The sequence below is a fragment of the Podarcis bocagei genome, assembly GCF_964188305.1.
Source record: "Podarcis bocagei genome assembly, chromosome: 1".
NCBI classification, from domain to species: domain Eukaryota; kingdom Metazoa; phylum Chordata; class Lepidosauria; order Squamata; family Lacertidae; genus Podarcis; species Podarcis bocagei.
In genome coordinates this window covers 23,032,033-23,045,202 of record NC_138125.1, presented here as the reverse complement: position 1 = coordinate 23,045,202, position 13,170 = coordinate 23,032,033, and the positions used below count along the sequence as shown (strand labels likewise).

Here is a 13,170-nt window from a genome sequence, read left to right as displayed (position 1 = left end):
ACCATTTTTAACCTACCAAATGTGTGGTCTTTTTCTATGCTAAGGGAAGAGGGAAGTTTTGGAACTCACAAGGGCATATTTTAAAGGGCAAACAACATAGACTTCCACACTTTAGTTTGCTGGGATTCTCTCACCAAAGAGTGCTTGCCCCAAACTGGAACCTTGGCATCCAGGAATTCTCCTTTTATATACCAATATTTTCCCTGCCACCAACAAAATCTGTATTGTATCTACCAGTCTAATTCTGTAAAGCACCTTCTGTACTCCATCTTTTATAAACGGTATTCCTATCCTATCCAGTCTTTTCTAACTGTTCTGCCTACCCCTTTGTTTCTTTTTTATACCTAACCTGAAGAAGAGTTCCAAAGCTACTTTGCAACATTTTAGTTCCTAATAAAAGTTATTGTCTTGTAGCCTTGAGATTTTATTGACAAGTTGGTACTTCTTTCAAGACAGGAAATTAATATAATCGGAAGGAGTAGGCTTGGCAGCTGTGCACAGTAATGTGTTTTTGTCTCAGGCAGGAGGAAAAAATGTTACTATACGTTAGCATGCTGCATGCAGAAGTTGTCTTTTATCGTGACTGAATCAAATAAATTTTACACAGGATTTTTCTAGACAAGCCATTTATTTGAAATGCCAACTATATGTAGGATAAAGTCAGTGTTAACATGCTTCTCAGCAACAGTAGAAAAATAGAACCAGTGAAAACCTTTTTACAACTGTAATGGTACTCAAAAGAGAAATGTATTGTTTTACAATGCATCACACAAGACTAGAATTCAATTCTAGAGGTACCTAAATAAAAATACTATATTTTCTTTAAAAACCAATATGTACAATTGAAGCGTAAACAAGTTTTACAAAGTACTGGTTATGCAGGTTGTAGAAAAAACACTTGCATAGGACATGAAGTTGTTGTAAGAAAATTTCTGAGCCTTTAGTATTGAAGGCACTTGACTTTATACCAGTAACAGCACAAAAACAACGCAACATCATGGACACTTAACACCTTCCAGAAATACAAACATGTACGGAAATAGCATCCCCTCCCCCTCCAGCTTCCTCTAGCATTCCACACACAGCCCCTCCACCATTTAAAAGCACAGACATTGGGAGAAGCTAGAATAATTGTTCCATCCATAGCCCATTTCAAAATAAGTTACATAAGAGATGAAAATATGGTTTGGAATAACAAGCAAGAGCCAGTCTCTTCATTTTCTCTCTTTTTAAAGGCAGAAAAAAGAGATCAAAGACAGGAATTAAAACATGAAACGTAGATGGTCACTGTACGGTAGTCTTACAGAATAACAAGGATAACTGAAGAATTAACTCTTAACAGTATACTTTCAGAAGACTTATTGTAAACACATTGGCTGGGATACAAAGTGGCATGTCTACATGGTGGTTTTTCCACTTCCTTCTCCTGGCAGGAGAACCCTTGTCACTTCCCAACCCACACAGCCCTTTGCACCTCTGGAAGTTTAAAAAAAGAGAACCCATGCAAGGTAGATGTATGGAAACACAATGTGTTTGTGTGCGCACATGCACACACACACTTCTAGTTCCCAATCATGGATTAGAACACACAGTTTTTCCTAGCAGGATGGATACCAAACCAGTTTTGGACACGACTCTTCTGTTGCAGCAGAAATAGCCAAGATTATAGTTTTAAATTTCCATACTGAAGCATCTTTCATTGGTTTACCAATTGTTCAGTAAGTAATTATTTCTCTTTCAAAGCCACAGCTGTATGGTTACTGAATACTTGGAATTTCCTAAAATGTATTCAAAAGTGCTTCATGCAAACAAAAGATTATTTATTTAAGCTGCTAAAACTGTATTGTGCATTGAAGATGCCAAACACACAGCATAGTTGTCAATTACTGAAACACTGAATAGCTGGGATTTGCTCATGAGTCCTGATTTTTGGGAGGACAAAGGGACCAAGCGGTTGAAGTTCTGAGTAAATCATCTGCCCAGCAGATTGTAAAACTAATTTCAATTATGGCACAATACATGTTTGATCAATTTGTTGCCGGGCCAAGTTAACACCCAGACAAAACCGTTGCATTGCACTGTTCCTTTTTGGAACAGGGGGGTCATTTCAAATTTTGGGAGAGTGCTGGTGGCTCAAGTCACAAAGTGCCTCCTAAGGTGGGGGTCATGGCAGAACACAAAATTAGACAAGCACCCTGACAACCTACCACAGTCAGCTATGCCCTGATCATGGAGATCACACTACTAATCACACGTGCACTGGTGCTGTTGCTGTCTAATAACAGGGAGCATTTGTCAGTGTCAAGAAAAATATACAAGGTGGTCACGTCACGTTCACTTTCATTTCACAGAAATCACTTAGAAGGTACCAGCACATTTTGCCCCATAACTAGAGACTTGCCTCTTTAAAAAAAAGAAAGCTTGGAGTCTGGGGAACCTGCCCAGGGGCACAAACGAAAGCCTTTGTGGGCAACATGGTGCCCAGTGTCGCCAGGTTGGCGACTCCTGCTCTATCGAATCATGGATATTAAAGTTTGGCTTTAGTTGGCCAGTTGCTCATAAATATAGATATCAAAATATAGATATCAAAATACGCCTTTTCCTAAGGAAGTGCAAGAGGAGTTGAATGACACTGGATGAATAAATGAGCTACCCAGAGGTCCTGCTAAAACTGCACCAAACTGATCAAACCCAATCTGACCACTGCTGGGAAACGGATCTAGTTTAATAAGCCAAAGAATCCGAGAAGAGTTTTGTTGACACATTAGAAACAGCAAGTTCTTAAAGCCATAGAGGTAAAGAAGCCAGTTTCTTGCCATCTCAAAAATTTCTCTGGGAACATTTGCACCCCCCTTTCTGACTTAATACAAGTTGTTTTACATTGTATAAATAACTCCGTTATCTTAAGGTATGCTACAAAATTCTGTCTCTTACCAGGATTTGCTTTCATCTAGAATGCCGTCCCATGGTCTGAAATGGTAACTACCTGACTTCAAAAGCAGAACGTTTTGTTCGCTGGGAGCCAATATGCACCTAAATAGCTTCTCGCAAAGCTTATTCCACAGTAAAAACCATGTGTAAACTAAACCTGGGTGGATTATTTCAGCCAACTCTATAGCCACTACTGAGATCAAGAATTTACCCCTCGGGTAACTCACAGACAGAGCTAGGCACACATTACACTAGTAACATACTGAAGCAAACAGGCTCTGTTTCAGAAATGGACAAAATGACCTACTTGAAATAACAGAATATGGACGTTTCTGTGTGCTCTTGTTTGGGAGAGTGGGTTTAAAGATATATTCGGTGTGCATGAGTAAGTGGATCAAAGGTAAGTCTTGTCCCAAAATTCTCTGGAAGGCAAAGCCAATCTCACAAATTTCTCCTATACCATGAAAGACAGCTAAAAAACAGTAGACAAGATGATACAGTAGATTCTCATCTTCCCTTGTCCTCAAAATTAAAAAGGCAGAGGATAGGAGACTTTATGCTTTGTGAAGACCATTTGCACCACTGTAGCAAAGTTAATGTAGTGTGAAAATTCTGGACAAGATACTCTCTCATACACACTATCCATCAAGGATCCAGAACTTCTGTTTGCTTTAACAGTGTTTGCCCCCGAAAAGAAATAGGACACAGCAACTGAAAGGCAGGAGCTGGTCCTCTTGTTAGAGCTGAAAACAAAGTATGATTAAACATTGAAAAAGTGTACATTTAAAACAGTGTCAAGTATCTAAAATCAAGAGTCAGATTTAAGGTTAGAACAGCCTTTAGTTAGTATTCTGACTGAGGTCTTCTGGTGATGGAAGATCTGCATTTTAGAGCTAGCCACCCTGTCAGGCCTGTATTGGGAGATGCCACACAGCAGCACTGGGGCTTTCCCCAATACTTGCATGAGAAAAGACATGGTGGGTGCATACAACTGCAGACAGCCCAAATGGCCATCATTAGCAGCAATGGGCGTTTCTAAGCAATCGGCCCCGTCTCTTTACTTTGTGTTCATAAAAGCACAGAGTCCCCAGAGTCTTTTTAAAAAGACAAAACCAAACGCGCACACACGGAAGAGGTTGGGATGAAGAAATTAAGTGCTAAATTGCTTACAGCTAATTTAAGCCTTAGGCGTTCCTCTTCAATTTGTGATTCCCGTCCACAAAGCAAGAGACTCACGGGGTCCAGGAGCCCTCAGTGACATCACTAAGGTTGAAGCCCTTGGTTGCTTAATCACAGGTGGAAGAAAGAAGGCAGAAAGCACTCCTTTGGGTGCCTCTACTGGAGATGGAGCGTTAACACCAAAGTCAGGTGTTATGCAGCATCTTCTCACTGTCCTGGGTTGGTACAAAACCTTCCCATACCTGCATATCCTTACTCAAAGGAAAAATTGATGAGAGTGTTTACAGTACTGTCACAATTTGCAGTACCAGGTGTATTCCAACAAAAGGAGTTAACTAAGTGCTTCTCAGAGGTGTTATGCCAGCCCCCAAGGCCTGCAAGAGAGAGAGAGAGAGAGAGAGAGAGAGAGAGAGAGAAGATTTCAAGGAACCCAAAGAGAGTTATACTCCTCACTTCCACAGAAAACCTCGGCCGCAAACATTAGTGAGGGCTTGCTACATCAAGATGAAGGCCAGCTGCCATGGACTTGGTAAACAGAACAAATGTATTAGGCTGGATTCTTGCACTAGTGGTAGACCAGGAAGGCTTGAGACTGAACCAGAGCAGTTACTTAGATGTGCTGTTCTTTGGAATTCCTATAGTCATTCAAAAATAAAGACAGACATTGTCACCATTTGATAAGAAAATACATATCTCAGTGCGCAAACCCAATGCGCACAGGAAGCCAGAAGGTGAATTCTTTTTTTAAAAGCCACCCAAGAGAGCATGAACATTGTCCTTTAAATATAACAGCAAGTTTTAACATACTAGTACAAAAACTAAATAAAATTAATGTACAGGTGCAAAAGGCTACCTTTCATTTTTTGTTAAAGGTGCCGGCTATTTTTTTTTTTTAAGAGGCTTAACAAAATCTGTTCCGGACACAAACTCTGGAGCAGCATTCCAAACAAACTGGTAGCATGCCATCTCTAAGGAAGCCATGTATGTACAAAAATAATAATTAAAAAAGTGATGTGGCAGCTGGCAATAAATGAACTTGCCCAACCAAAGTCAGGCCAGAGGTGGCAAAGACTGGATATTTCATGACTCTTAGGCACAGAGAAGAAGTGGAGGTGGTTTTCAGAGGGCAGACTTTTTGTACAGGAAGTCTGGTTTGCTGGGAGACCTCCTTCCTCTGCTTACTGCCTCTTCCCTTTCCAAATCCACATTTCTCTGTGCTTCATGCTCCAAGGGCTCGAGGTCTGCCAGCCTCCGGCCGGACTGCTCTTCATGGATCTCTGAGCTGTATGCAGGCAGAGAAGGCCGGCCAGAGGTTAACCCATAGGTTAAGTCAGTTTCTATTTTTGTTCGCCCCCTTGCGTGAACCGGGCCATTTCCAGCATTCTCTTGGGCAGCCAATGCCAAGTCCAACCGCTGGGGAGGTTGTTCTAAGACATCGAGGTGTATCGGTTCATTCTTTTGTCTATGCGGATGCCCTTCTTGAGAAAGTGCATACTCCCTCCGAGAGTCTTCAAGCTTTTTTGGAGAGATGTGGTTAAGTAAGTGGGCGGCCTTTAAGCCACTGGGTGATGCTTTATTGTGGCTGTACAAATCTGGGCCAAAATAGATACCTTGAGAAGGTGAAGGAGTGTGCCTGCTGGGGGCAGGAGTAGACGGTCTGCATGCAGCGTTGGAGAAATCGTAGAAATCTGGGTATTCCTGCGGATTCTCTCTCGAATCCAGTTTTTGTTCAACTGAATGTTTTTTCCGGGAACTGTGCATGTGCCTTGTCTGAAGGCATGAAATGTGCTGGGCTGCTCCTGGCCCAACTTCCAGAACAGGCTGGCTCAGTTCTGTGTCAGCAGTGAGCTCTGGCAGCCTCCTGTCCTTCAGAGACATTGTCGACACACCCATAGCGATATCTGGCATCAGTTCATTCAGCACAGGTTGAGTACCCTGGAAAAGAGAAGAGAACACCCATTTCTACTTGTGCTATTTATTCCTCTGTGTTCCAGCTAGAAGCAACATACTTTCGCCTCCCTCAGAACTATTTCAGCTTAAGAAAGTCCAAGCTTGCCACAGGCCACAGCTACATGTTAAGAGCACATGCTCTCTTAAACACACACACACACACACACACACACACACACACACACTTACACTTACGTGGGTTTTTGTACTATCAGCATGAACAGATGGGTTTAAGAGCATTTCCAACTATAAGAGGAGTTTTATTTTATTTTCCGTATTTCCCCGTGTATAACACACACCCATGTATAGGACGACCCCTATTTTTTGGAACTGAACCAAACATTTTGGGGGGGGATTTTTTTTGGGGGGGTTGCCCAGTTGTTGAGCTTTTTTGGGGGAGGGGTCACCACCGCCAAACACTCTACAGCCCACCTGCCACTGGAAACAAAAAACAATCACACAACAAATCAGCGCTGCCTATCTAATGAAGGCTATATAATGAAGCTATATAATGAAGGCGCAAGGTGAACGCAGAGTCCAGGTCAGTTTATATGGAGAGAGGCGGTCCTTGAGGTGCTGTAGTCCTGAGCTACAAAATCTGTATAGTCCACTCTTGGGGCTTACAGTGGCCAACTTTAGAGCATTTTGCTATACAGATTAGCTTCCAAAACCAATTATTTTGGACATTTAAACTTCAGTGACATAGTTATCAGAGACGATTGACAACAAATCTAGAGACACTGATATCAGTTCAAGAAATCTATGTAACTGAAGCATATACAAGACTCAAAGCCAGATGAATTTAACTCCATGAAGGACTTTTGCAACTGGGCCATCTAATAAACAAACCTTACATTAGTGGAAGAAGCAGGAGTCAATGTCATCAGAGAAACTGTTTTCATGTGTGGGCTTGTTGTATAGAATTACTTCCACCTGATAGCAATGCATTTTGGGCTGATTATTATTGGCAGGAGTTTCATACTGGATTAGCTAACTCAGATATGAAAATCAAGTTCTGTAAAAAAATTCTTCAGCGCAATTTGTTAGAAATTTAGGCTGCAATCCTATACAAAATTACTTGGGAGCCAATCTCACTGAACGGAATGGTGCTTGCTTCAGCATAAGAAACAGAATGTCAGCCCTTCTGATACAGAGCAAACACTCACCAGGCTGTTAATAGAGTAGACCTCTGCATGTTTCTTTTCTAAACACTATCAACTAAGTGCAAAATAAATCCATGGAAATAAACAATCCTGGTTAATCACTTCCCATTCCATTCCATGCTTCTAATTTGACTAAAGCTATGGAGTCATCCGAGTTAAGCAATATTTAAACCTTCAGACTCCTGGAAGGGGACAATGCAGACTTTTCAGCTGCAGGGTGCACAATGCACTCAGAAGGTCTAAACATGTAACGACAGATCATTTCCTCCTCCAAATGATTTAACAACAGCTGGATTCCAAGCCGGCTACCACAAACATGCAGCCACAGTCAGCCTTGTCCAATAAAATATTTATCTTGTTACTCAGACCAAGCAAACAATATGGATTTAGCAGGAGGAAATGATCTAGACTAGAACACAGCTTTTCTAAAGAATAATTACAAAGGAGACAATTCTTCAAGGAACGGACGGGAAGTGAATTTGACCTATTTCCATTATGGAAGACGAATTGTTAACTGAACAGATCCTACTTTCAGTGTCGGAAATTCACATTTTGCTCAAATGTTACCAGATTCAGCTGGCTAATGTATCAATGGCCTTTCTTTTCTAATTTGTTCCAGACCAGCCATTATTGTCGTCTTCAGTGTGTTTTATGTAACAGCAACCAAAAGCCACTGCGACATATTTATAAAACAAGCCCGTTTTAAATGTTTATACTGGACACTGTATTTTCCTTGCTTACAGCTCAGGTTTGGTCTGTATAAAACAAACAACAACAACAAGCAGGCCTTAACCTTGACTCATTAAGCTATGCATTTTCTCTTAAGCCTATCCCATCTCTTTAGAACCTTCCCATGCATTATTCAGCTGAGCACAAGCTGATTTAAAAGTATGATCATGAAACAAAAATCCTCAGCTTTGGATGCCATCTATGCTGGTTTCCAAAGCTTGAAAAACCTGATACGTTCCGTAGGAAAAATCGCTTTCTGTTGTACCAGAGTTTTTTGTCCCTTGACATCTAAAGGGGGTTGGAAAAGAATGAAACCCTAAGAGGATGGTTTCTTTTAAAAAATAAATTATAAAAGGAGAACAAGAACTCCTTTCACTACCATCTATGCTACTCTATCTTCCCCTTCCATTTAAATCAAGGGTGGATTCTTACTATGCAATTATTTGCTTTATTTTACGCATATGGGCACCATGCATGGCAAATGCCAGAGGAAATGCACTACGCTGTAAGGGGAGAGGGCCACAGCTCACTGGAAGAGCATGTGCTCTGTAGGCAGACGCTCCCGGGTTCAATCCTCAGCAGATCCAGGTAAGGTTGGGAGAGCCTTCCGTCTGAATCCCTGAAGAGCAGCTGCTGGTTAGTATAGACCACACTGAGCTAGCCAGGCCAATGGTCTGAATGCCCCTGTGTTTATTACAAAGATATTCCCAACTGGATTTTTTGTTGGGCGAATTTGTAACCCACAAAACAAGACAGAAGGTGCAACATGGTTGCACGTGAATGCTATGGAATAACCCATGGATAGACTTCCAGAAAACTACCTAGCTGCTCGGTGTCAAAGCCGAAAGCTTTTTGTACGGGCAAATTCCAAACAGTTTCAGTAAACACAAAGTCCTGTTCGCATCACCAGGGCAACGCATCACTCTACCTTAACATCCATGCATCTGGAGTTTGTGTATGTCTGTGGCATACTTACTGCTTGCTTTTCAGCAGCCATCACAGCTGCTGCGGCAGCAACTGTTTGTCTTCCCAGTCCTGTGGTGTTAGTGCAATCGGGAGGTGTGGCTTTGACACCAGACAGGTAGATGGGAGGGGGGCCTTTCGCTGCTGTTCTGGCATGGAACAGGGAATGGTTGCAGGGGTAAGAAAAGGAACGCGAGGGGTGCTGGCTCTGCGCCCTTTGCTTCCAGCCGACTTTGAACTGATTGTGGATTGGAGTAGCCGGCGGGTGGTAAGGAGGTGGGGGAGGGGGCAGCGGTGGATGGAAGGCCACAAAAGAGTCTAATTCTGTAAACATGGTTTCCGCTGTGGGCGTGCTGTTCACGCGACACCGCCCCGGCTGTCTCAAGGTCAAGAGCGGGCTTTCATCCCCAAAGTGCTCATCTGGAAAGAACTTGTGAGGATTCTGCAACAGTAAGAGAGAACACAAAAGAGGCTGAAAAATCCATAGGAACTTCTGCTGCAAGGCCTGGGCATTGCTTACACTGCATTATCTGACCCTGCCACGTGCATGTGTCAAAAAACAAATAAATGTGCTTTTCTGGAGTCCTAGTCTTCAGCCCATATTGCAGCAGCAAAAAAAGTTAAGTTAGACATCCTAATACATGACCACTTTTGCTAATGCAGCTGAATTCCTAAGCTGCAGATCTTCCACGTCAGCAATCAGGTATGGAAATAGAGGTTTTGCACTATGTAATTATTTTGCAAGCAAAAATACACAACATGTCAGTTGCAATCATACTGGAGCATATGGCCACAGTTTTGGAGAGTGCAAAAATATACTCAGCTGTGGTGCTCCTGTTCCGTTTTTAAACAGCACAAAACTCTTCTGTACAAATCTCTATTTTGCAGAGCACCACTGGGTGGCTCCCTCTATGATTTCTTTTTATAAAGTATATTTTCTTAAAAATACAAGCTCCCTCACTTTCTTGCTTGGAACAGCAATCTTTAGATTTTAACTTTTATTTCCCCCCTCTCCAGAACCACATTTTTTTGTTTGGCAAGGTCAGGAAGAATGTTGATGTGACAATGCAGGCTTTAGACTGAGATTCTCAACCTTGTTATCCTTTTGCAGGCCTGTGGTTTAAAAGCTCTAGAAAGTAGACTTACTATGACCAGCAGCAATTTGCATGCTGGGTGTGGGGTTTATTTTTCTGGGGCTAATTCATTTGGAACATCCAGGGCAGAGCAGTACCAAGAAGTACGAGGAATAATCTCCTGGCTTCTAGTTAGACATGAGGAAATTTGGTGGGTGTCTGTCATCTAACACAGCCTCCTCTTTCCTTGCCTAAAAATATAGCAGCAATGCTACCTAACATTCCCATTATCTCTTCCTCCACTCACGCCTAAACTGCTGCACACACCATCTTAAAACAGGCTTACATATACAGTCCCATTTTCAAATAAATCATCATCATGATAGCTGATCAACTTGAGGACGTTCAAGTGTCTGCTGAGGTTACTGTCCGTGCTTCATACCTGCAAGAGCTCAGCAGCAGAATCAGAAAGTCCAAATTCCCGCAGTACACGGATCTGAATCTCGTAGCTGACAGTGGCCCCTTCTCCACAGTTCAGAGCGTAAGCTCTTTGCACCTGCTCGGTATGGCGGAGCTCCTGCAGCCGCTTGACCATCTCTTTCACAACAGGGAGACGAGGAACTGCAGAAACAGCAACAGACAGAAAATCCAAGCTGAAATGACTTCCTTTGCTATTCGAATGAGCAGCAACAGATTCCACGGGCCAACAAGATAAGGCTTATAAGGAACTGAGCCGGGACTTGTTTGCGCTAAATAAAGCCACGCAGAAAAGTGGGTTAGGAAGCGCAAGTGCAGCCAAGGACTTGGGATACTGAACTCTGGTAGGTAAGGAAGGGCAGCAGGCCCCTATCTCCTCCTCCAGCCCTGCGTGTGACAATGAATAACTGATACTGAAGGAAAGGCATCCCACTTTCCTCTGCCTTGCATATCCCGTGTTTGCTGAATTACTGATGTGTCTTGTGAACTACCCGTTCGCAACCTGTTTTGTATTTTCATAGTAAGTGGGTGCCTGTTGTAAACCGCTTTGGGCACATCTAATTGTGGAAAGGTGGCATATAAGTAAGCTAAATCAACCAGCCAACCAATCATTTGGTTGATCACTGTGAGTACAGCGTGCTTGATGTGCCTTTAGTTTAATTCAACAGGGCACTTCTTTCTTCCAATCTAGCTGCTGCGTTAGCCCAGCAAAAGCCTGACACCTTCCCTTTGCCTGCCAACATGCCCCAAGAGCCCTCTTTGCTCCTAGTCCTCTGGCTTTGTCCTTCCATAATAATTTGGCATGCCCTTCTTTCAAGAGTTATCTCCTCTCCTTCAGCAACCTCCCAGTTAACCCCTCCAGTCAAACTTGCCTTCTGTATGTACCACTTTCAAATGTTTGCTGAGAGGATGGGAATTATATTTGATGGTCGCAGAGTTCATTAAGACACATTTCCCCTCTACACACACAAACACCCCTTGATAACCTATTCCTTAAAACACACCAGCGGCAGAAAAGCCATTTGCTTACAATGCTGATTTCATAGAATTGCAGAACTGTAGAATTGGAAAAGACCGCAAGGATAATCTAATCCAACCACCTGCAAAGCAGGAATCACAGCTCAAGAAGCCAGATGACCATCCAACATCTGTTTAAAGCAATATTCTCTTTGCTTCTATGTCAGCAAGTTATCTTTGTGAATCCCACTTATCATGTCCTTATCAAATGTTTTGATGCAGAGTATCTTAAAATCTCAAATTTACACTTCCTCCGGATGGAACCAGCCATCTCCAGATTGGTTTTCTTGGCACACACTTGATAGGTTGGGTTGAAGGCTGAAATCACAAGACCACTGGAGCGCCAGTATTAACTTCAGAAATTTAAAAATTATTTTTTTTAAAAAAACACATGCAACTTCTAAGCCAACAGAAGCTCGGGGAAATTCCACTCTTCTTAGAGAACTCATCTAGTTTTGACTCTCCTTGGAAGAGATCACATGAAAAGTTACTTAGACACTCTATTAAGATGTCCCAGGAAAATTCCTGACAAGCTCTTATCAATGCTTTGAGGAGCAGCATTTCTGAACCCAGCAGAGACAAAGGGAATAGTTATGGTTGCGGAATTAGAAATCAAAATTAAAGTATTTGTGTATGCATTGTTTTATTTGTTTTAATCCCACACCACCTTCACCAACCCAACAAGACATTGCGGATTGAAATATCCAGTTAAAATATATCAGAGAAGAAAGAAATTAAAATGACTATATAGCTGCCTATTTCCCAACCATGAAAAGTGAGTCTGGATTTACTGCACTGCCATCAAATATTCAAGTATAGGCTATGTCAACTGTCCAGGGGGAGGGAGATCTCTTGATGGGGAGATGCTACTTAAATGTCTCTTTACATGCCCTTGCCATTAAAAATTGACTCTGGGAGAATACAATGAAAAGAGCAAACTTCCAGACAGTCAGTGAGAGCAGTTTCCCATAGGGCACATAGCAAATGGCTACAGAGGCCATGAATGACTGTGCTGCTAATTTATGAACAGAAAAGAAGGTTCCCGGCTGAAACTGGAGACTTGAGCTATCTCTGTAATGTTTAAAAAACACATTCCAATGTTCCTTTGGAAAATAACTTTCCTCTTTCCACTAGCCTTCAAGGTGGAGATTTTTTAATCCTAGTCAGTATCTAATGGGATTGTTTTTCTATGTGTAACTGTTTCAACTGGTTGTTTTTTAAATAAAAAATACACACACAATGGTTGTACACAGATTTGATTGTTTTGTAAAAATTGCTTCAATATGCATTTCATTTATGAACTGCTTCTAGGAAACAACAGCAGCAGCAACAACAAAAATAACAATAGAAAAAGACCAACCAAGATGCCCTAGGCCAGGTGTGGGAAACCTTTGCCCCCCGAGATGCTGCTGAACTACAACTCCCAACAGCCCCCATAAGCATGGTCAAAAAGGCCAGGGATGATTGAATCTGCAGCTCAGCAACCTCTGGAGGACCGAAGATTCCCCGCACCTGCCCTGAGCAATAACCAGCCTATACAGCTTAGCTGACCGGTCATTTACCAGCTCTTTTTAGGTCCTATGCACTGTGGGGAAAGAGACATTGATCAGAATGCAATAAATAAATGCAGCTGAAAATGGCATGAACTAAATTAAAGGAAGAAGGTCCCTCTGTGCATTTTTTTGACA

The 13,170-nt window shown here is 42.2% G+C and overlaps 1 protein-coding gene across 2 annotated transcripts in view; it reads right to left on the bottom strand.

Moving 5' to 3' along the window:
* Positions 1–609: 609 nt before the first annotated feature.
* The window catches only part of BTBD7 (BTB domain containing 7), a 74,510-nt gene continuing 61,949 nt past the window's right edge, over positions 610–13,170 (bottom strand). The window contains exons 9-12 of one of the 2 annotated variants that reach the window (XR_014002524.1): positions 10,431–10,609; positions 8,929–9,357; positions 3,034–6,045; positions 610–2,811 (exon numbers count right to left, since the gene is read on the bottom strand). Coding sequence is in view for 1 of the 2 variants with exons in the window: in XM_081172657.1 (XP_081028783.1) it covers positions 5,230–6,045; positions 8,929–9,357; positions 10,431–10,609 (1,424 nt within the window). In the remaining variant the exon portion in view is untranslated. Of the gene's footprint in view, positions 6,046–8,928; positions 9,358–10,430; positions 10,610–13,170 lie in introns of both variants that reach the window. The other variant, XM_081172657.1, reaches the window with a different exon arrangement.